The sequence below is a fragment of the Polistes fuscatus genome, unplaced genomic scaffold, assembly GCF_010416935.1.
Source record: "Polistes fuscatus isolate 324 unplaced genomic scaffold, CU_Pfus_HIC Scaffold2, whole genome shotgun sequence".
NCBI classification, from domain to species: domain Eukaryota; kingdom Metazoa; phylum Arthropoda; class Insecta; order Hymenoptera; family Vespidae; genus Polistes; species Polistes fuscatus.
Window position 1 is genome coordinate 16,314,091 of NW_025113096.1, and position 24,601 is coordinate 16,338,691.

Genomic DNA, 24,601 nt, shown 5'->3' on the forward strand with positions numbered 1-24,601 from the left:
TATGTTTCGAGTTATATTTACGTCGATTGAAACGGATACGTTATTGGAAATATATTTTTGAATATCAACTTGTTATCGATGTTTGTTTAATTTCTTTTTTTTTTGTTTTTATTATTATCTCTTTTTCCAACACATCCGTCATCCCTTTATTTTTATTTTTAAGCTGACAAGCGAATAATAGAGATACAAAACTTGTATTATTTTCGTTTACCGTTTGATCTACTTTCGCAAATGTACGTGTCTCTGTCGATTATTCTGTTCTTTTATTTTTGTTATTTGTTTTTTTTATTATAAACCTTCAGGTTTATGTAAATGTTACGTAATAACGGAGTTTAAGTTCGCTTTAACACGGAATATGGATAGTTCCTAAAACAAAAATGGCCGCCTGGCGCCGAGTTTCTCTCTTTTTCTCTGTTAGTTTCTCTTAAGATATACCGCTTGAACGTGAACGATACGTATTACCTAGTCGCGTTATGTGTTGGCTTCTATTACGCAATATTATAGTATATGGATACAATTCTTCTATATATGTACAGGGTGTCTGAGATTTTACAAGCCAAAGGGTGTCAACGTATTTTATGCATGAAAACAAAAATAAAATGTTCCATAAACATAAGCCATTTAAAGCGTTATCAAAAAGTTATGACACAAATTATAAATCACCTAATTTCTTGTTCAAAGAACCAACCAATTACGCGAATTCAAGTTTAACACCGCTGTTGGACCAAACGAACATGTTTCACATAATTGCGAATGCACAATCGAAAAAACTGAACGATGCTTGACTATTCTAGCAGGAAATCTGCATTACTACTCTCTTGCAAGCAGCCCCGAGTTATTATCGTCGCACAAACGCTACACGTAACCGAATGTCCGACATATTCTCGGTTTGAAAATACTTTTAAAATTTCGATCGATAGTATTCCGCGAGGAAATTTAAAGATGACCGATATCGATTAGGGTTAGCTAAATCGTTTCGAAAAAGCAAAACGTCATAGATAAGCGTAAGAAAATGTTCAAATAAATTGACTGGAAATTTATGGACAATCATTGTGTCGAGTAAACACGAACATTTATAATTGAAATTATAACTTTTGAATAAAATATTTTTTAAATGATTTATATTTATGTAATATTTTGCTGTTTTATTTTTGTACAAGGAATACGATGACATAGTTTAGCCGAAAAACCTTCAAACACCCTATACATAGATGTTACTTTTATGATTAAACCTCCTCCAATTACAGATATGTATGTATATGTATAAACCAATATCTACTGCATATAATAGTGCAGTTTCTGTGACGCATGCATGCGAGTCCTTGCAAAAGTATAAAGTCAAAGGGTTTACTTTTACCTTACAATTAAATAACCATTGATGGACGTCTAACGGGTGGAATCTAAAAAAAGTAAACCTGTTGCTGCTAAGTTTATTTAAAGCATCCCATGCACTAACACGTTAAACATAAATAACATGATTTTATCGTTACATCATATTAGTTTAATAGATCTTAATGATAATGTAGAGAATAAAATTATCTTTAACCTTTGACCCTCGATCGATTAAGTATTTTTTTTTCTTTCTAACCAAAAAATGTAAAAAAATAAAAGGTACGTTTATTGTTTCTCGATGAATTTTTTAGAAAAAGAGAGAGAGAGCCATTAGGATACTAAACTCGGTAACGAGTTTATCGAAGAGTCAATTATTTCCGGAAGATCAATTAACTCTAATTTCAGAGGACTGATTAAAAGCAGAGGAAAATGGATCGACCTATAACGCGATCGATTATTGCGTCAAGGTATAGGAATTTTTAAAGTATTTTTAGATACCTTTTATCATTTATAATAATGTTCGTAGGTCATATATTTCGCAAATAATTAATATCTCTTACTTTCTTTCTTTTTTTTCTCTCTCTTTCTCTCTCGCTCTCTTGTGTTGGTCAAGAAATTTATCGACCTGAGAGAGAGGGAGGGAGAGAAAGAGAGAGAGAGAGAGAAAATGGAAGAATAAACGTTCGTCGTTAGAATCGAATAGCCACAATAGATAACTTGCTGCTTCGGGGTAGAAAATATTTTATCTGGACCCCAGTCGAATCGAAAGCAATCTCAACCGTTGAAGGGTGCAACCTCCCTTGTATACAGCTGCACTCATGAATTGCACATTGCTACTCCTTGGACAAATATTATTACAACGGGTGAATTTTCTAGTATACGCACACACACACGCACACGCATATATATGCACGTACATGTATATATATGAGGTAAATAAAAATAATCGAAAATATAGAAATTTTAATTAAACATTCATATACAGGTATATATATACTAGGATAGGTTGAAAAATTTTAAACCTAACACAGAAACAATTCGTTTCGATTAAACACTCTTTTATTTAAAATGAAAAAATAAGTTTTGTTTTTTGTCAAGACTCAAAACTCGTCGTCGATTCATCTATATAAATATTTATAAATATATGGTGGACCATAGGATAGTTTAAAAATATAATAAATCAGATTGTAATTGCTATCATAAATCACACGCACACACACATCTAATTGATTTACAATACGTATCCGAAGTGTGATCTATTATCAAGATTACTTTCGAAATAACACCTAACGTCTAATACATAAAAGATTTTCGAAAGATTGACGATTTTATTACAGAAAAAAGAATCAAAATAATCGAGGTAAGTTTACCAGGTCACAAGACGCTTCGTTGACAATACAAAATACTTGGACAGTTTTTCTTCGACAATTTCTCGTTCATTAATGAAATATACAAAGGAGGTTTCTTCGAATATAGCACGAATAGTCCTCTGTGGATCTCGTTGACATTCTCGAATCGAAGGAATGCTTGTTCTTCCATATTACTTCACATTCATTTCTAATGAATATTAATAAACTCGAAAATCTTATCTTTATTTTATTACACGATGCGAAAGTTTCCGATCAGAGAACGGAGATCGTCATTACGAAATTTATTATAAGAAAGTTTACGCATAATTTCTCATTTGGTAACAGGTAAACACGCCTTTTCACTTTCAAAAATAATAATCATAGTAATCGAATAAAATTCATTTCAATAATAAATTACAATTCGATAAATAGCATATTTTTAAATGTAAATAATAAGCTGTTTTATAAAACTAGAAACTAAACGACATTCTCTTTGTATTTATTTTCCTTTGAATCAAAGATTACTTTTATCGGAATTTTAAACAACTACATTTATACTACTACTACTACTTTAATAAAAAAGATAAAGAGAGAGATAGAGAGAGAGAGAAAGAGTTAAAAAATAAATCTAGCATACAATGAGATATCCGGTAATTTAAATTTTAAATAAAGACGGTCGTAGAGAGATAGGTTAAAAAGGGAGATACTTGAGAGGGATGGCGGGAGGGAGGGAGGGAGGATGACTAATTCGATGCAAAAAGCTTGCTTGCTCCCGTTTGAAAGGATTATTAGGTTGCCAGATAATCTCGATACTATTAATATTAAATATATTTATCCCTTTTCTTATTTCAATAAAAAATATTAAACATTTCTTTTCAGTTAAATTATACTCTATAACAAGAAGATTTTAAAAATTTATTTAATAAAGAATATTGTTGTTATTAATTTAAAAGCAAACTAATAAACATTTAGAAATTAGTTATTGGGCAACCCATATGTAAATATGGCTAACACAATAGAAATTAATGGCAATGACAATATTGATGATGATGATGATGATGATGATGATGATATTATAATGACAATGACGATGATAATGATACATAGGTTTGGAAGCACTACAGAAAGCACTAATTTACTGGGAGGATGCACTCTCAGCATTCAGTTCAACTTTGAGCAACGATGCCCTTGCCCTGCCATCAAAAGCGGACGCAGCGTTTACGCAGGACGTTCAAGATCTCCTCGACATGGGTTATGAAATTCAGAATCACGCGGAGCTTCTATTTATCGATCAGGTATTGTCCAACTGTCCATCCCTCACCCCTCGTTATAATTGCTCGTTTCGTTTGAATACCATGTTGACACTGGCGACATATAAAAAAATGCTATTATTCTCTCGTCCAGTGTCACTTCAAATACGTCACTACTGTCCTTTCTCTTGCAATCTATTTTCTTTTTTTTCTTTTTACCACACACTAGCGAAACAATTTTTACACGTGCGTGTAGGAACGTGTATGTATTATATGAACATGTTCTATTTTTCTTTTTTTGTATATAGCACTCAGTGCTGTTTCGTGACGATAGCCAGGAAAGCTTAGAGGATCGCCATCCATCCAACCTAGGAATGCGAATATCGGGAAAGGAAAAAGCTGATGCCGCATCTTCGCCAGAATCATTTGAATCAGCACGAGACGGGGTAAATTTCATACTACCCTTTCAAACATTAGTTTTTATCATCTACCATCGGGATAATCACGTTCTACCAACGAACATAACTCGTTAGAATAATTTATGCATCGGGGTCGTCTTGTTTTTAATGTTACGTTTCGATTTCTTTTTGTCTTTTTTCAAATACGACAACAACAATGAAAAGTAAAATCGTAAAGATGCATAAAAATAAAAGGGATACGATAAGACGTTGATACGACGAGTAAAGCGAAGAAGGAGAAAGGAAATAAATTAAAAGAAGTATAATAAAAGGTGGAAAGAAAGGAGAAGAGGAAGAAGATCAGAAAAAAGTGCAAGACTCGCGCGAACGCTTATTATTCTATTTTTAATATTCTTTGTTTAATCTCTGATTAATTGTTAAATTCATATTTCGCGAGTATTCACGTTGATTTTGTTCCGGGAAATCCATCGGGGTAAATTTCATACTACCTTTTCAAACATTATTATTTATCATCTAACATCGGGATAATTACGTTCTACCAACGAACATAACTCGATAGAATAATTTATGCATCGGGGTCGTCTTGTTTTTATTTGAATTAAATTAATTTATTTTAATTAATTTAAATTACCGAATTCCAACCTTCAATAGAAATGAACTTTAAAGAAACCCCTTCCATCTTTTTTATCAGTAATTTTATTAGAAAATAAAATATTGTACGACTGAATTGGATCAAAGATTATACATTGATACAGCACGTTCATATTATTTTATTATAAATACTGATCAAAAATGTTGAAAAGTACTAACCCAATAAATAGAAATTTCAAAGAAATACAACGAAATGCGAATACCAAAATAAAAAGTTTTGTTTCCCGATAGTTCAATTGCGAATAATTTAATAACAGTTAATAAAAATAGTAGGTGCTATCTTAGTACTCGTAAGAGAGAGTTTATTACAGACGAGAGGCGTTCTATGAATTTCATGTTTGGAATGCGGAAGATACAGAGTGCTCTCTCGTCCATGGATGTCGTCCGTTCCCCCTTTTCTGTGTGCGCCAGCCCTCATCTCCTAAGCCTTTTCCGAGAGCATCACCGCGCTTCTTCTTCTTCTCCAATTCTTCCACCTACGCTTGGGGACTTGTTTGGTACGTTGTCGTTGGCTTTTACGCGTAGAATACCAACGAATGACGACGATGACGAAGGGGAAACTCACGACCACTACGATGGGTGAGAACGCGAGTGAGAAAATCGCTTTAAGTTCCTTCTTTCCTCGTCGTAAAAGACCAGATTCATTCAAATCTTAATTCGGAAATCAAACCGATTATTTCATATACATCTTTCTATTTTCTTCTTCTTCTTCTTCTTCTTCATTATCGAACTTTTTGTTTATTGGTTTACTCAAAAAGTTCGTGCCAATTTTTAAGGAAAATTTAAAAGCAACGCAATGTAAACTTTCCAGGCAACATCATAGAATCGAAGGATACAGGTACAAAACAAGGAATGTTATTTTAAATTAAAAAATACGTTCAATGTATATTGGTCGTGTAATTTTACTTGCATTTTTCTTCTTTATTGCAGTCATGAATACCTTTCGTTCGCCGGAAAAATTCGTGCCGATTTTTATATGTTAAAATTTTTGTATAAATCGTTATGAACATTTAAGGCAATTTAATTTAATTTCTTTGCAGGTAGCTGATCTACGTGAATTCGAAGAATTTTCCGAACTTTTTCCTCATTTTGAAAGGCAGAAATTATATCATGCTGCACTCAAGCAACATGAAGATAAAGGGATTCCTTGCAGGTATATAAATATTACAAATATACAGGGTATAACAGAATAAATGGGAAGTATTATAAGGATGGCAGTGCATTAAATCAAAAAAATAAGTTCATATAAACGTATGTCCTATTTGACCTTGTTTCGGAGTTATAGCAAATTGGAGTTTTGATGAACTGAATGCACTTACATTTACAAGAGGTGTTCAAAATGACCTCCTTGTATCTGCACAAAGGCTTGCAGTTGTCTTACAAGCAATTGCCTCACTCTTTTCATATTTCCAACCATTGCTCGGATATGGTGGAAGCTTTGTACAATCCTTTCACGAAGTATTTTCTCAATGTTTATGAACTTTTTATAGACAATGTATTTTAAATAACCCCACAAGTGAAAATCCAGTAAATTCAAATCGGGTGAGCGAGCAGGCCAGGCAATAGGACCACCATGACTTACCCACTTGTTTGGAAATCATTCGAAAAATTGTCTAGCTAGTTGATAAAAATGCGACATTGTGCATATATAATCGTGTGTATATCGTGCAACTATATGCGGTGTCTGATTTCCAGTGGAACATCTTATTTCCGTTTATCAAAATAATCATTGCGGTAGAAACACTATACGTATAATTCGCTATAATTCCGAAACAAGGTCAAATAGAACATATGTTTATAGAAACATTTTTTCTCGTTTTGATGTGCTAAAGCCACCCCTATAATATTTCTCCACTTATTCTGCAATATCTTTATATTTCTCTTAACACATTGTTAATCGATTATTAAATAAAACAAACCAATAGGTTTCACAATAACTATATTAATATTTAAATTAAAGTAATAAAAATTCTAAAAAATTATTAAAAGCTTATACAATCTGTAAAACTTACATAAGTTTTCTGCATGTGCAACATGCATCACGAGTATACTCGTGATTGGCCAATGAATGTGTTAAGATCTTCTTGATTTCTTGGATCTTTTTTTTCTTTTCTTTTCTTACACGTTAACAAGGAAATATATCGTATTTCACCTAATATGAACACTGCATTGCAGACGATTGCATACAGAGCTGGTTAAATGTGGCTCCGATGTTGAGTACTTGGCTAAAGTATACTGTCTTCGTCAAGCATACACAAAACTGTTCAGTATAGAATCATCCTCCGTTTGGATAGCTGATATTGGACGTCAAATAATTAGCGATTTAATTATTTTTGCCGATAAAGTATGTATTTTCAATCTGTATTGGAGGGTTAAAAAATTTTGAGTCTCAACATAAACAAAATTTTATTTTTTCGTTTAAATAAAAGTGACAGAAAAGAAATGATTTCTTTCTTAGTCTGAAAACTTTTCAACCCATCCACGTATTTAATATAATTTAAAAACTATAATGTATCCTTGTCAAAATTATTGAGAATAATTTTGCTTATCTTTTGTTCCTTTTTTTCAGGATCCGAAAGATTATTTGATACATTACGAACGCATGCTAGAGTTTTTGAACGAGCCACGAAACAGTGAAATGATCGAGGAGGAGTTATTTAACCGGGGTGTTAAATGTATTAATTTTTATGACGTACTAATTGACTTTATACTATTAGATGCCTTCGAAGAAGTCGAAAAGCCGCCATCTTCCATCAAGGCCATACTTCAAAACAGATGGATATCTGCGAGTTTCAGAGAAACGGTCAGTTACAAATAATCAAAACAAATTAATATTAATTAACAAATACTTAATAAACATTAACGTTTATTTAAAATCATTTAAATGCCGAATCTTTTTGTTGAAGGCTGTGGGAACAGCGGTATGGTCGATGCTGATGGGTAAAAGACAAATGTTGAAATATGACAAAGGTTTTTTGGCTCATTTTTATTCCATTTCGGAACAAATAACCCCGGTACTTGTTTGGGGATTTTTAGGTCCCGAGGGAAGCCTACGATCCACCTGCCAATTTTTTAAGGATCAGGTCATAGAATTTCTCATAGATATATTTAATTTCTTCAAAGTTAGATACACAACTGTCGATAATCTTGCAGAGGATATTATCAGGGAAATGAAAGTAAGGGTTGAGAATATTAATCAAAGACTTTCCTTGGAAGGTGCTAGCCAAATTTAAAGACAAATTATTCATAGTAATTTAGATGCACATACACAAAAATATATATACATAATCTATAAAAAATCTCAGAATGGTATAAAATTTATTATGTAATATTTGATAGTTATATTTGCTTTGTTTGTTAGAAAATTTAACAATCATGAATATCGCTATTAGATTATATTGTAAACGTGTAATATATATTTTTTTCTTTTTTTATATGAAATATTTTATATTAATTATTATTTGATATTTCCTTTTAATTTAAATATTTGTAATTATACTTAATATATTGAAATAACTCATTTCTCATCTCGTAAAATTTAATATCAAAAAAAAATAATATACATATTAGTTTAGTTTCATTTATGCCGTTATAATACTATGAAAATGTTTGAAAAGACATTTAAATAGTGTTATCATTTCGTTAAATTAATTTCAAATACCAAAGACAATTTATTATGTTAGTGTTAAATAGAAAATATTAAGGCATACGTCGTTCGAATTATTTTTATATATTTCAATTGCTAATACATTCTTTTTTATATATAAACATTTACTACACAATAATATTGAATATATTTCATTGAAATGAATAATGATTATTAATGATAAATTGTTTTAAGTAGCTATTAAAAATTGGTAAAAAATAATGCAATGTGTCTCAAGTGTGTTTTCTATTAATAGAAAGTGATTTGTTCTTATCGTTACTGTTATCATTCTCATTAATGTGTGTATTATTTATATGTTTATAACGATTGCTTGTAAAAATGATGTATGTATATATATTACCAGAATTATGTGCTACGCTAGCAAAAAAGATTTTAGTAAATTTTAGAGTACGCATTTTACCGGGATAAGTAGTTTATTTAACTTTACTTTATATAATACGTCTGACATAAGAAAGCATATTCCATTAAGTTATAAGCAGTCGTATGCAATATTGTACAACGCGATGAATGTACGAACAAATCTGTAGCATTTATATTGAATATTAGTGTTCTAATAGTTCCTCAATGCTAATTAAATAAGATAATATTAAAAGATTGTTTTTATTGACAATCGCATAAGTATTATCACTATTATAATATTTTATTATCTCGCATGAGTGTGCATATATGTATATATATATGCATTCTACAGAGTTACTTTCCATGACTAATTTCTAACACTTAATACTTATATTATCAAGACAAAACTTTGGGAGCATTTTTACATCCATAACTGTAACATATTTTTATGTTAGTTACTTATATTACTCGTTAAAAAATAATATACAGTTTTTTTAAAGAACGTTCTTTTAATTTCATACGATATATATGCTCGATCTTAAGTAATAAAATTATTTATTACAAAAATTCATACTGTTATTTTTCAGAGATTCTTTTATTATTATTATATAATTATTACCCCATATAAAGATTTCATAAAAATGTCAACAGCCTAGACACATCGAAATACTAGTTCCTATCAGATCACTAAAGTCAAGGCACAATCTGCATAGTTAATACATTGATACATAACTCGTATATAGGTAATGAAAAAATTGTGTGCTATTAGCTCGCACTGTAACTTACACAAATATGGATTATATGTAAGAAGATTTTTGTAGAAAAATGACTTAAAACTATAAAAAGGAAAGTAATAAAGAAAACATTCTATAAGATAAAAATAAAAAAACAAGAAAGAGCATTTCTTACTTGTAGAAATATTACTTAATTGTTCTAATCAAATTGTAGATCAAGAAATTAAGATTCTACTTTATAAATAATTTTCTAATATAAAGTGATTAATGTTATATTAAAAAATAATAGTTAAAAACTTGTTATAACTAGCAATAAATGTGTTATAAAAATATATCATCCATCCATTCATTAGAAGAGTCACTATCATCATCAACTATCTCAGGTAGAATATTTTCCTTGCGTAAACTTTCAGCTAACTTTGGGCTCTCTGCATTGCAATAAAAAATTATAATATAATAATAAACTTTAAACGTATACAAAATTTTTAGAAGGTGATTTAATTATTAGAAATTTATAATAGTAAGAAAAAATGACATAATTACTATCAATCATTATAAGCCTATTTTCATCCATATTATAATTAGTTTCATATAAATGTTCTGTATCGAGAATAATATAAGGACATTTTTCTTTATTAATTTGTAATCTCAACCAAGGTAACCCTGCAACATAAAATAATACTTTTTTTTAATATTTATATACACAGCATACATATATATATATATATATATAGTGTAAATACTAAATATACATATAATATACTAAAAATAATTTAATAATTATTATAAAAATTACATTTAAATGCTTTGATGAGATTGATTTTAATTTCTCTTTCCAAATTAACGTGAGTCGTTTTTTCTGGTACCACGCTGCCAAATAGATACAAATTGACATAATATTCTTTGTCGTTTAATATGGTGCTAAAAATACATTCTTTTTTTAATGTTTTATTCTTTTTTTATTTAATATTTTAAAGTTGCTATCATCATAAATAAGTTTTAATAATCCTCATTTTATTACAAAGTGTTTGTACCTAAACTGTAAATGATCAACTTCGACTCTAAGAAAATAATTCTTAACATCTTGTAACATAATACGAATAACAATCGTAATATCCGTTTGATACCATATTATTTTAGGATTATTAAATAAATTCACAAGTGGCGGGCAATCCATAATGTTCCACTAAATTAAAAAAGCAATTAAAAAACAAAACCACACGTACAAATTTAAACATAACAGAAAACTTGTTTTGTTTTTGTCTTTTTAATCATAAAATATGTATTATAATAGAGATTCGATAAACAATTGATCAGAATTATCATTAATATTTTTTGCAGAATTCTATATTACCGACATGAATTATATGGTGGCGCTTCAATCGTTTTTTTGTTTCAAACGAACATAAGTAGTTGTCGCTTTCGTAGCTACGATGGCCACGGTTTATAGAATATATTCTTTGTGTCATGGCATGGCAATAAGCCGGGCGTGATCAGGCGTGATCCTTGAAAAGTTTGCGGTGGTAGATAATAATAGATATGTCGAGAAACGACGGTAAAAAGGATACGTCGGCGTCAGCGTTCCGAAAAATAGATGTTGATCAATACAGTGATAATAATTTCAAGGAAGAGGATGCCGATGCTGGCTCGACGGGACCAACTGGTCCCGACGAAAACGAAATTCTGACACTTCTTAGCCAATATCCTTTCACGCATAATTTCACATATATATTTATCTTTCTATATATATTTATCTGTGCAATTTGAATATAGTTTAATTAGTAAGTTAACCGAATAATTTCCTTAACATATTTTTAAGGGTAAGAATGCAGAAGCATTGATATCCGTTTTAAAATCAGCACCACTAGGATGTAAGAACCAACAGATAAAGGTAACCTCAACAAAATCTTCATTCTTTCGTTTTAAATTTTTCCTTATCTATTAATTTTTCTTGTTTTTTATTGATTAGAATCGAATAAAGTTGTTATATAATTTGATTATTGCTCCTCTTTTTTTTCTACTAATATTTTCTAACAATAAAATGTAATTAAAATATTCTTTATTAACACTGACACTAACGTTTCAGGACAATGCTAGGAATTTAACGCAGAAGGTTCTTCTAAGCATAAAATCAAATCAAATGGATGAATGTCTAGCGCAGTTAGACGCAGTAGATCATGACTTAATGGATGTATTAATGAAATATATTTATAGAGGATTTGAAATTCCAACAGAAGGTAGCAGTAATCACTTATTAGTATGGCACGAGAAGGTATATAATATTAGCGGAGTAGGTAGTATCGTACGTGCATTTTCAGATAGTAAACGTGCTTGAAGTATCTCTACTTTTTATTTCTTTTTTTTTAACAAAACTTTTAAAATTATTATTATTGTTAAGCTTTATTATTCTTCCTCTTCCTCTTCACTGTTATTAATATGACACAAAGAAGAAAGCACGAGAAAATAGTCTTAACGAATTCTTATTTTTCTTATAAAGAGATACATCTATTTGCATTGTACGAGCATTGTTTTATAAAATAACTTTTTTATTCCTTTCCTTTGTAATCAATTAAATAAGATATTTTTTCTTATACATTTTTTCCTTCGCAAATATTTCATTGTTATTTGTTAACGAGTAAAAGCATTTACAATTTTTGTTTGTTTGACATAAAAAGAAAAAGAAAATGAAAAAGAAAAAGAATTAACTCCGACTAATGTAATATAAATAGTTGTAATATTAATAATAAGACAACAGTTTCTTTTTATTTAACATGTATATGTATGATAATTATACGCCGCTATTAGAAGCAGCCACTGTGGATAAAATAGTGGTAATCTATTTATCACGTTATACATATTATTTAAATATAATCTTCAAACAAATAGATTCTACATTAATAGAATATTATATTACATACATATATATATATATATATATATATATATATACATATCAATTATTTTATTGTTATGGTATCACACCGACCAACGATCCCCGAAGAGCCATATGAATTTTTTATTCACATTTATCCTTAACAGTGAGCATTATCATGTTTGTTTGATGTATCAAATATAATGCGCTCACAAATACTGCATTTGCTCTGAAATAATGTCACAAATAGTGTCAAAGTCATTATACATTCTTATTTTAAATAATGTATTATCATTTCTAAGCGTAAAAGCAAATTTAACAAAAAAACAAAAGATTACATGCATAAATTATTTTTGTTAGTGAATATTATTATCTACCACGACAATTTAATTTTTAATATAAAAGTTTCCTGTAATTTTGTTGAAATATATTTTTCAAAATGTCAACTAAAAATGCGAGTTGTACAGAAAGAAAAGAAAAAAAAGACAAGTATTAAATAAGAGGTGCTACTACCTATAAAAATAAAGAAAAGTGTATGTGATAGAATATGATAAATGTGTTCAAAATGTTCATCATACTTAAGTTAAGAGATTTGAATTATTGCACAATATTTATACAATATTTTATAAGAATTCTTATACCAAAAAAAAACTGATGTCCTAAATGTTTTAATGATTATATATATATATTATATATACACATACACGTACACTCGAAAGTTCTTATAAATGAGAAAATTTATAAGTATAAAAATTGTATCTATCTACTTACTGTCCTTCCTTGAAGTATTCCTTCAATGTGTTACTAAACCTTTTACTATATTTTACAAACTCTTTCTTACGTTGCTCTAATGCTTGTTTTCTTGTCGAACTTGGTATAAATGCGGCAACCTCATTTACAGCATCTAATAACTTTTTTATCGCACTTGCTATTTCTCTGCAAGAATTAAATCAAAATATAATTTTTAAACTATGTAACATCAAGAAAAAACATAGAAATATAAAATTATTTACTTAATCGTTTCAAGAAACGTTTTACGGTCTGTTATTTCATCTGGAATACGACTCAATATTCTTTTCAGTGACATAGATTTACGATTTAATTCTTGGAAAGCATCTTCAGATCTAGCAGTCCGATATTCAACAACTGTAACAAAGATCTTAATTAAAAAATTTTCTATCTTAATAGATTATTTTTAAATATATAATTGTTAACACTTTTATTTATAAATAATTGTTTAATTCGAAATAGGATTTTACCGTCGTAATCAGAAGCAGCGCCTTGCAAGCGTAAAACGCTTTCGTTCATATCGAGATTTAATTCAGCCCTTTGTATAATTCCAAGAATGAGGTCGTGCATTATACCAGGATATGAATTTTCTGCTTTTGAAAGTGCAGTGCATAATGTTTGAGCTGCTATAACATTTTGTCTCTCCAACTAAATTAAGGAAAAAGTATGACATACATTGAAAAAAGTACTATACTAAAGTCAAAAAAATTTTATTGAAAATCTTTAAAATTCATATTGATTTTTTAATGAATATTTTTTTGTAAATATAACTATAAATGTAATAATAATTATTTAAAGATATCAGATCAGGTGATACCTTAGTTAAAATTGGCCGTAATATAACGGGAAGTACAAGAGATGTAATTGGAGTCTCATCGCCCATTGTCATCTTTCACTGAATTTATTTTCTTAATATGACAGTTCTAATAACGTCTTACACGTGCATATGGTTTAATAATTTAATTTTAATAGGTCACGATATTACACGAATAGAATATAATACTGTTAGAATTATTCGACTATGTAACAGGATATTATATTTTTTTTCTATTAGTCCTTTTTATTTTGTTTATAACTGGTAAGAGAAAATACCAAAGGTTATAATATTTCTTCTTTTTATCGTTTATGTCTTCTGATGATGGCTTCAATTCAAGACAGCGTTGCCAAACGTCAAAAGTGAAAGTATTCTGAACATTTAGATTCGTATAGCCAACGACGTAACAACAATTTCTATCGTTTATAATTATGGAAAATTTAATATTTAAAATATTTATTTATTATTTTAAATAGCGTATTTAGGTTAGTTTTTGAAGATCTTTATTTTTTTTTAAATTCATTTATTTATTATATATAATATATTAATTATAGTTTTTAGGTTAGCAATCCAGTTTCTAACAATGTGTGTTTGTGTTCAACTTTATTATTAAAAAGTCTTAATATAATATAATAATATGCTTAATTATTTATGTTTATTATTATAAATATAAATAAATAGTTATATTGATAAGAGTTTTTAAGTTAGAAACCTAGTTTTTAACAATTGTGTGTGTGCGTGTATGTGCTTAAATTTATTATTGAAAAGTTTTAATAGAATATAATACTATACTTTATTATTTGTATTTAATATTATAAATGAAGTTATTATTTATTTAAATAAATATATTTATAAAGTTAATGCATTAGTTTTGTTAATAATATTATAATTAATTAATGGTTTGCCCTGTTGAAAGTAGTTTCTATTGAATCACAAAAATGAAATAATGAGCATGATTAATACTTGGATGGGTGACTACCTATAAACACCGTGTGCTATTGACTCTAGGGGATGAAAAGGTATTTTCAAGAGTCCTCAAACCTATAAAAGGGGGAGAGTAATGGAGACACTAATATAATAATTATATTTTTTAATTTCCATGTGTTAGCTGTTTTTATACAGTACGTATAAAGTTAATGATAAAAGTACATAAACTGTATATAAGTAAATACAATTTTTGTTTTCCTATTACTAAATTTATATACGCATATGATAAATACCTAGAATATTATTTAAAATATTTCTATAAATTAATAAGAGTTCAATAGATATTTCAGACTTTTTTATATAAAAAGAAAATATTAAAATCGATGAGAGTTTTATATGGTGCACAATGCTAATTTTCAATGTGACGTATTACGCTTGTTTTCATATGTTAATCCAATTAGCAGCCAGCTGCTTGTTTAAAGCGAGCGTTGACATCTTTCCAATTAACGATATCAAAAATCGCTTTTACATAATCCGGTCGTACATTTTTGTACTGAAGATAATAAGCATGTTCCCAAACGTCGATACCAAAGAGTGGTATGAGACCAGTTGTAGCTTGAAGAGGATCTTGATTTGCACAAGTTGCAATTCTGAGAGACTTTGATTTCTGATCATATCCAAGCCATCCCCAACCAGAACCTTGAATGGCTATGGTACTTTCTGATAAACGCTTCTTCATCTCTTCGAGAGAACCAAAATCTTTTTCTATCTGTTTGATAAGGGTACCTGTCAAAACATTCGTTCATATTAAAATTGTTTTCTAAAATTAGTCAATTTAAGTATCTTATCGTGAAAAAAAATTGAAAGGTCAAAATTGCATAAATAAAGAAAGTATGATAATATTATAATCAATTATTTTTTTTTTCTTTTCGTATTAAATTCATAAAATTCTACTGAATTTCTTCAATATTTTAAAAGATAGATAAGACAAGTGGTAGATTATTTTTGAGCTAATTAACCCTTTGCACTATAACAACATTTGAGACTTGTGATACACTTTAAATGTAACAAACATGGGTCCTATTTGGTAGAATTTATCAGAACATAAACATAATATTGATTAATCGCTAAAAATGATTATAAACTCTGAAAAGAACTTTTGTAATGCATTTATTATACCTAAATAATATATTCTTTAAACGTACCATCTGGATTTCCACCATGGGGTGATAGATTAGCCCAAAAGATACTATGATTGAGATGACCACCTCCGTTAAATTTTATAGCAGGAGCAAGCGCAATTTGTGTATTTACATCACCTTTGGCGACAGCTTCTTTCATCTTTTCTTCGGCAACATTTAAATTATTAACATAAGTCGCATGATGCTTAGAATGATGTAGTTGCATAATTTCTGCGCTTATTATTGGTTCCAATGCTTTGTAATCGTAAGGTAAATCTGGTACAGTATGTTTTAATCTCGCACATTGATCTTTACTGTGAAAATATTATAAATTAAATAATTACAGAATTAATTATATAATATTTAATTATTTTAACTAATAATGAAACTAAATATTTTATATCATAGTAACTTAATGGAATCAATAAATAATCAATAAATAAGAGTATGACATTTTTAACAAAAATGTTTTGTACTGGTACTTTAGTACTATAATATTCGCACATTTTTTATTTAATTTAATTTTCCATTTAAAAAATTAATGTAAATATAATGCAAAAATGATATCAAGCATTTAAATGGAATGTAGCTGATGGTAAAAAGGGTTAGAAATTATGTAATGCTTAATGCACAAATGAACAAATTCGTTTACGAAGCAAAATGTATAAAAACATACGTGATATTAGCTGTCACAATTCTCCGAATGACGTACATTGTTGTTATTGTATAAGAAAAGAAGACTTTTTTGTAATTATTCTGTTTCGAGTTTAAACAAAGTAGAACCGGTTCTCGTTGACGTCTCGCGAAGCAGAATGAGCTCTGCAACGAGAGCGAATGAAACTAATAAAGTCAATGTGTGAGTAAACGTAATTTCCGAATGATAAATTTCCTCTTAAATCTAATTGTTGATTTTATTAACGGGATTTCCCTGTTACGAAATTAACAATGAGTGCATTTAGTATTTGGATCATAAAAAAATACCGACGATCTGGGGAAAAGTCAATTTATAATTTAACAGGAAACGCTAATAATTATTAAATTGTCAATACATTTTCATTCGTTTAGGATCAAATAAAAATAATAATCTTTTAATGAATTCATTAGTCATTTATTTTCTTTTCGTATTTAATTATTTAATTATTCTGTTTTATTTTTTAATAAGTTTTCAGCATGGTTGTCAAAAATATTAGAAAAAATACTTTTTTCTAGTGTTAATTAAATTAAAATTAATTGAAAAAGATTTTCTTAGCTAATAATTTTGTATCTACATTTCTAAAATTTTTTGGAAAAACGCGCCTAAAAGAAGCTTTTATGTTTTTACTTCGTTGGTAATAACGATTGAAAGTGTCATCTATCAGTAAAGAAGAGAAACTTCTTTATCGGTGGTTATCGACTTATCAATTTTTGCAATTTTTTCAAATTTTTAGCATTAAAAAGTTGGCATAAAATCTCAACAGTTGAAAAAAATTAATAAATGCATTTAATTGCTAGCTATTTGCTAATTCAAAATCCATAATTGTTAACTTTATTAATTAATTATTTAATTAGTTATTAATAATTACAAATGTGAAAACGTAATGAGTGGGAGATTTTTTTCAAAGTGCGCTTGCGCTTGAATTTGTGGTTGCGCATGCGTATAACATATTTTTAACAACTTTTTAATGCTAGACAGAAGTACATAGAAGCTCACAAATCCACTTTTCGCGTAACCACATTCATCTTAGTTACTAACTTGACCATCAATGGAGAAAGGGAGAAGAATAAATAGATTAAAATTATACATTTAATTATACAAATAATATTATCTTACTCTATACTACATTATAACTAAGTCCTCGTGCTGTCCTGGTGTGGTCCTCGGCTGGTCCTCTTCTGGTCCTCATGTGGTCCTCCTCCTATGTAATCTGCAACAAAAAAAAACAAAAGGATAGGGAAGAAGAGGAAAAGTAGGCTTTTTAAGGTGGAACTTCTCACGATTTTTGTTTTAGGTGGTTTCTCTCCGATCGGACTAATCCACTGACTCTAATTTTTTTTACGAGAAACCTAGGCTTCACGCAACGATCGACCATTACTCTAACAGCAGACGGTTGAGGCCTGACTAACGGATAGTGACCGAATTGCCAACGCGTGTCGCTTCGGTCCCTATGCTAAATGCATATTTTATGCATATCAAATCGCGAATAAAAAAGAAATCTAAAAGCTGTTCCACCTCAAAAGTTAAGTAAACTCACCTGAATGCATGCTACTTCATGTGAGCATACTTGATATAAAGGAAAAGAAAGAAAGTAGGGAAGGTATGATGGTTGATGGAGGAAATTATAGGTAAGGACTCCTTGTAAATGTATAAAAGTTATTAAAAAACATTATAAAGTAATTAGTTTCTTTATATTTAATGGATAAAAGGAACCAAGGAAAGGAATAAAAGAATATGGTATTAATTAGAAAGTTAAAAGAAACTAATTATCATTATAATGTTTATGGCAAGCGGTCTTTGGCTAGATTTTACTTGCAATGGAATGCATAACATATAAAATATGTTAAACATTATACTGAAAGTAAAATACCATTGCCCAGGTCTAACCACGAGGAGGTAACCGCTTCTGAAGACCCGGGATGAGTATCCTGAAGATGTCCCCATCCGAATTAAATTGAAACCAAAGAAAATGGAAACATTTAGAACGTTTTATAATGAGCCAAACTCTTAGGCCCCACCCTAAGAGTTTTATTCGGAAAATCCTTGCAATTATTATCGAGAATTAAGAGAAAAGTTTTAATATCATATAACAAAATGATAAACGGGGTGTTAAACATCAATAGAATCAAAATAACATAGTACCTATGTACAAATAAAATACATTAAAAATATAATAAAAATACATTAAAAATAATTATCACACGAGTGCGATGCTAAAGGGAGAAGAATTAACAAATTAAAATTAAACATTAAATTTTACATTAATATTTTATTCTAAGTTCTAGTCTGGTCCTCCTCTGGTCCTTCTCCTATTGAACCTGCAACAAAAAAAAACAAAGGGATACGGAATAAGAAGAAAAGTGGGCCTAGAAACGAACCTGGAAAAGAAAAAGAAAAGATTATTTTAGATTTGCAAAAATGCAATGAGTGATCCATGGTATCTATAAAAATTTGGACTAATCCATGGTACATGTAAAAATAAGGAAGTGCATTAACAATGATTTTTCTCACACCAACATAAAACTAGGTATGCATCTGAAAAGAATTTAAGTAACATCGATGATTTTACTGAATAGTAACACACTGTAGTATAATTACAATATATACATATACGGAGATTACAAATTATGAATATTTTCAATTTAATAATTTTGCAATCTATCTAAAATATAGTACAATAAAAATAAATTTATATAATTGTAGGTTGATCCATGGTATCTGTAAAAAAAGAAAATGCATTAAAAATAACTATCATACATGTGGAATGCTACGAGGAAAACAATAAACGAATTAAAATACTTCGAATTCTTTCTGAAATAATTATCTTCTATTACCGTGTTTACCATTACTTAGTCTTTTTTTAGTCCATTTCCTCCTCCTCTTGAACGGAATTTTGCATCGTTTCCATGGTTTTTATTGCTAAAGAAAACTAGAGAAAAAATAAGACTTTTAAGATAGAACGTGATTTTGTACTGTTCCATGGTATCTGTAAAAATAATTATGCCATACTACCATTTACCATAACTCAGTCCTCTTTTGATTCGTTTCTCCTTTCTTTTGGACGGAGTGTTGCATTGTCTCCGTAATTCATCCTGCCAACAAAATATTGAAAAAAGGATCGTTTGGTGTGGGTGGAATTTTAGGTAAAGACATGATTCTATCTTTGGAGGTAAGATAGAATCAAGGCTCGCGTGGGCAGCGTCGCATCCCTGAAGTAGACCTTTCTTCGCAAAGAAAGAATCTACCCGCTACCCATTGAAAAAAATACTGGAAACGAACCTGAAAAAGAAAAAAGAAAGATTAGTTTGGATTTGCAAAGATCCAATGAATGCATTGGAATTAATCATATCCTGAAACAAACTAAAATGAAAATTAATTAAATATATAATATAATAATTGATTAAATCATAATACCTAAAAATATAAAAGAGTCATTAAAAAACATTATAAGATAATTAGTTTCTACGAATGAAATGAAGAATAAAAAGTGGGGAAACTGTGCGTAATAGGAAATTAGAAAATGATATGATATTGGAGCAGGAATTCGGGAATGGTATTGTACTCTATCATGATTTTAAAGTATTTTCTATCTTTTAAATGAAATATCATTTATAAAATCAAATTTTCTTAATACTCGATTTATTTTTAGGAAAAATTATGTTTGGTGTTTGGTGGGTGGCAAGGCAAATCCAACGATGGTCACCTGTAACAAAAAGGAAACTATTTTAATTATTACCATTCTTAATAACCATTATAAATTATTGACGAGCAAAATAAAAAATAAAACAATAAAAATATCAAATGACCAACGAGCTATTTTCAAAAAATTCAACCATGCTGTTGAATTTGAAAATAACTCATTAAGTCTGTAGTTGCCCTCTTGAGCCACAATTAAGTGGGAGCCTCTTCGGCTTTTAGCCTCTTTTCTTATTCAAGTCTACTGTCGGACATTCCCTATGTGCGAGCACGAAAAGAATCTTTGACCAAAAACGTCAATCGTTCCAAAAAGTATTCGCATAATTTGGAATATTACAACGATTAATGATATAGAATTAGAATTGTCCCTGATTCTATATAATAAAAAAACCTAACCGACCCTAACACAACCCTGAAAAAAAAAATGTTATTAGTAAAACATCCTGAGCTTTTTACATAGAAAATAATTATTACCTTTTGGTCGAGAGATATCTCATCGCCGAAAGGAATATTATTAACTATGTAAAGTATTGATTCTATTCTAATACCAAACCGTTATAATATGCCAAATTATGGTCGTACAATTTAGAAACGACTTCAAGACATTTTCACCCAATTATTCTCAACTGCCTATAAAACTAATATAAATGAAATACATTTCACATTACAATATATATATGTAGGATTCGTGAAAAAAATTGGGCCGTTGGACTGACTGGACCGGGACTCGAACCCGGGTCTTCCGCTTTCCGGGCGACTGCTCTTAACCATTGAGCTATCCAGGGCCCACCGTCCAATTTCCTCACGAATGCCTATTTAAGTGTTTGGCTTGGAGGTGCTCGCATCCCACATTCCACCCCCCCCCGCAACCACATTCGACCCCGAATGTCCGTCATTGGAAAACCCCTTCCTTTAACCATCTAATCCTTCTTCGTCGTACAACGTCTTACTTTACGTCTTTTTACTTTACGTCTTACTTTACGTCTTTAATCCTGAACGCATTGCTGTCTAAAGGCCGTCTCTTGCCTAGTTCCCCAGCCAACCGTTCACGTCGCCACTATACGTCTTTACGTCGGCCTAACCTCTCTATGATAGATGTTCAACTTTAATTATTTTTCCCTAATTATTGCGCGGTCGTAGAAGTGTGACACAAAGCAAACCTCCATCCCGGACGAGCCCCCATATGTAGGATTCGTGAAAAAAATTGGGCCGTTGGACTGACTGGACCGGGACTCGAACCCGGGTCTTCCGCTTTCCGGGCGACTGCTCTTAACCATTGAGCTATCCAGGGCCCACCGTCCAATCTCCTCACGAATGCCTATTTAAGTGTTTGGCTTGGAGGTGCTCGCATCCCACATATATATGAAATAATTCCATTTATTTTCTTTCATCATACATCTTTTGCAAATAATTCCGATGTTCGTTAAGGGGTGACTCTATTTATTAATTATTACAAAATTCATTCGTGTTTCCCGTTAGCTATCCTAGCTCGTGGACAATCAACGAACTTAAAAGTTCATCGATTGTGCACATATTACACGAGCACATTTAATCGAATGTCCGAGCAGTTAATTATGCTAATCGATGACCTATTAACACTTCGCACTTTTACAATCGAGTAATATAATCGAATTGAAATACAAATAATACTAAAAATGCAATGTGCATTTCTTTGCAATATTTTTATTTTATTTATTCTTTATATTAAATTATATGAAACATTTCAAAGACTAAATAATCGCGATAGTGCGAAGTGCTAGTTATAATACTTAAAACTAAGTATCAATTCATCAAAGGTTTTGCGGATTTGATTTCGACTCTATCTCGTTCGAGATAGAATCGAAATAGAAATGAATTTCTTAAATGGTTGCAAATCCCTTTGAATCATGATACATAATACATATTACAGAATTGTCACAAAAAAGATTTAGCAAGTCAAGCAAGATAGAATAAAAAGATAGAATTTTGTGACAATTCCGTATAAAACCCGGAGGTGGGGACTCGCACTGAAAAGTGCAAGTATGCCACGTGCCATTCCGGGGTCCTACCTACTTATAATTAAAGTTTCACATTCGCTCAAAAAAATACACATGCATACCCACCCACACATCCACGGTTCTCACACATACCACCAGGGTGCAAAAGCCTAAACTAGAGAGCATGCCCCGGGCACCTCCGACACCCTAGTTCAAACGCGTTTTCTAAATTTATGGGAGTACGTACCAATTGCTGTAATCGTCTGTCAAGGCTAGTGATTATTGCATAAATGACTAATGCAAAAATACAAGTATAAACTAGTATATATTGCATACTAGTTATATACGAGTATATCATAGTTTCCGCAAATAAATGCGGTAACTCTACTATGCAAAACGATTGTTAAAAAAAAAAATTTCGTATCGTACGCGTGACTCTACAAGTTATTTTTATTCAATAACTTTAAAAAATAATAAGCGCGGTATTACGTACGCGAAACGATGTACAATGCACATTCCTAACCGCACACACATGTGCAATGTACACCGTGCAATCACTAGCACAATGACAGACGCCAAATGGGGGGGAAAAACTTAAAACTAAACCCATACTAACCGTTTCTCACCCATACGTGTAACACCTGGGCACACGCATAAATGAGAACGCAGAAAGTATAGGGGAGAAACGGGGATTAGTATATTAGTTGCTGAAAATCCTAATCTAAGATTTGATTATATATAAAAATGTTCTCTCATAATCTAAGCGGGCTATGACTCTACAAGTCATTTATAATGACTTTCAAAAGATTTTAAGAATTAAAAAAATAAAAAAATCTCGGACGACTCTTTCGTTAAATGGCTGTTCTAATAAAGAACTGGGCTTTGAGCCACCATATAACAGCCAGAGTCTATCCGTCGCGAATGGGTTTGTCTTCTTGCTCATTTTGATTATATCGAAAAATAAAATCGCGATTAAATAAACTAAGTACGAAGCAATGCATGTAAGACATTTATTACATGCTTTATTGGACGAAATCGAGTAAATTAATACTCGATTTCACCACTACTAAACGCGAACGAAACACGTAATAAAAAAGAAAAGTGCATTAATTAATTGCACTGTTAATTAAATGAATTTAACCGATGAGACAAGAAGACCTATCCTGAACTAATAATATAACATACAATAAAATATACAATTTTCATGAGCAATTTCAAAAAAGGACTAATCCTTTTTTGGAATCACTCATGTGCTCGTCAATAATTTTTTGGAATAATTACAACCAGTAACTCGTGCCGATTGGGACCTTTCATCCTCGGCATGATTGAGCACCGGAGGGACTTTAAATTTTACTCACGACCTGCTAAATGTTATATTACATATATGTGGCATTTTAAAATAAAATGACGCATGTATGCAATATGAACAATAGCATTAGAAGTTCTGCGGTGGCTCCAAAACACTCCTACTTCGTAGCAAATGGTCCAGCTGCATCCCTCGTCCATCAGACCCATGGGAGAATTCCTCGATGCACTTTTCCTCGCACTCCCGTGACTCTAATATCGCGGTAAACGAATATAAGAAACTATAAAAGAGTTTCTTATCGCGAAACCGAAATTTTTCTTAAACGGCGAACAACACTGAATCTACATACGCGATACGATTTGAATTTAATTTACGCCCGGTCACTGACTCTACTTCGCGATTAAAATGTTACTTTAATTATTCGTACAAACACTGATTCTACAATCTAATTCAAAGACTGCATTGCACGCAGTCAATGCAAACACAAAAATTTCACTCCCGATAGGCGGTCACTTCACTGATGCACTTCACTGACTCTACTTCGCGAACAGTCTGTACGACTGTTTTCAAATTAAAAAACTATAATTTTATACGAACAAACTCTA

The 24,601-nt window shown here is 30.3% G+C and overlaps 5 protein-coding genes and 2 long non-coding RNA genes across 8 annotated transcripts in view; 3 read left to right on the forward strand and 4 right to left on the reverse strand.

The window, feature by feature from the left end:
- The window catches only part of LOC122517028 (mitoguardin), a 34,040-nt gene extending 25,615 nt beyond the window's left edge, over positions 1-8,425 (forward strand). Inside the window, exons 4-9 of the mRNA XM_043635317.1 lie at positions 3,789-3,976; positions 4,240-4,377; positions 6,042-6,154; positions 7,177-7,345; positions 7,571-7,804; positions 7,908-8,425. Coding sequence (XP_043491252.1) covers positions 3,789-3,976; positions 4,240-4,377; positions 6,042-6,154; positions 7,177-7,345; positions 7,571-7,804; positions 7,908-8,234 — 1,169 coding nt within the window. The 3' untranslated portion in view covers positions 8,235-8,425. The remainder of the gene's footprint in view (positions 1-3,788; positions 3,977-4,239; positions 4,378-6,041; positions 6,155-7,176; positions 7,346-7,570; positions 7,805-7,907) is intronic.
- A 637-nt stretch (positions 8,426-9,062) lies between these two features.
- Positions 9,063-11,179, reverse strand: LOC122517030. Of its 2 annotated transcripts, none has more exons than XM_043635322.1 (5): positions 11,096-11,179; positions 10,776-10,927; positions 10,538-10,611; positions 10,285-10,404; positions 9,063-10,169 (listed from the first exon to the last, which is right to left on the reverse strand). In XM_043635322.1, exons 1-5 carry the CDS (start codon positions 11,099-11,101, stop codon positions 10,063-10,065), a joined length of 459 nt encoding a protein of 152 aa, XP_043491257.1. In that variant the 5' UTR covers positions 11,102-11,179; the 3' UTR covers positions 9,063-10,062. The 2 variants fall into 2 exon arrangements, with proteins under 2 accessions (XP_043491257.1, XP_043491256.1); XM_043635321.1 differs by having other exon boundaries at positions 10,538-10,662.
- Positions 11,180-11,188: 9 nt separating this feature from the next.
- On the forward strand, positions 11,189-12,260 carry LOC122517031 (actin-related protein 2/3 complex subunit 5-C). The gene is made up of 3 exons (XM_043635323.1): positions 11,189-11,441; positions 11,560-11,632; positions 11,828-12,260. Exons 1-3 carry the CDS (start codon positions 11,281-11,283, stop codon positions 12,074-12,076), a joined length of 483 nt encoding a protein of 160 aa, XP_043491258.1. The 5' UTR covers positions 11,189-11,280; the 3' UTR covers positions 12,077-12,260.
- Positions 12,261-12,478: 218 nt separating this feature from the next.
- Positions 12,479-14,682, reverse strand: LOC122517032 (programmed cell death protein 10). Its single transcript, XM_043635326.1, has 5 exons — positions 14,220-14,682; positions 13,873-14,050; positions 13,627-13,759; positions 13,385-13,549; positions 12,479-12,842 (listed from the first exon to the last, which is right to left on the reverse strand). Exons 1-5 carry the CDS (start codon positions 14,289-14,291, stop codon positions 12,758-12,760), a joined length of 633 nt encoding a protein of 210 aa, XP_043491261.1. The 5' UTR covers positions 14,292-14,682; the 3' UTR covers positions 12,479-12,757.
- A 609-nt stretch (positions 14,683-15,291) lies between these two features.
- LOC122516594 (superoxide dismutase [Mn], mitochondrial) lies at positions 15,292-17,163 on the reverse strand. Its single transcript, XM_043634530.1, has 3 exons — positions 17,001-17,163; positions 16,349-16,638; positions 15,292-15,929 (listed from the first exon to the last, which is right to left on the reverse strand). The coding sequence occupies exons 1-3, from the start codon at positions 17,036-17,038 to the stop codon at positions 15,601-15,603; spliced, it is 657 nt and encodes a 218-aa protein (XP_043490465.1). The 5' UTR covers positions 17,039-17,163; the 3' UTR covers positions 15,292-15,600.
- LOC122516595 lies at positions 17,119-19,835 on the forward strand. The gene is made up of 3 exons (XR_006303616.1): positions 17,119-17,180; positions 19,298-19,545; positions 19,722-19,835. It is a non-coding gene; the product is annotated as an uncharacterized LOC122516595 (long non-coding RNA).
- Positions 17,967-18,721, reverse strand: LOC122516596. The gene is made up of 2 exons (XR_006303617.1): positions 18,556-18,721; positions 17,967-18,228 (listed from the first exon to the last, which is right to left on the reverse strand). It is a non-coding gene; the product is annotated as an uncharacterized LOC122516596 (long non-coding RNA).
- Positions 19,836-24,601: the final 4,766 nt, after the last annotated feature.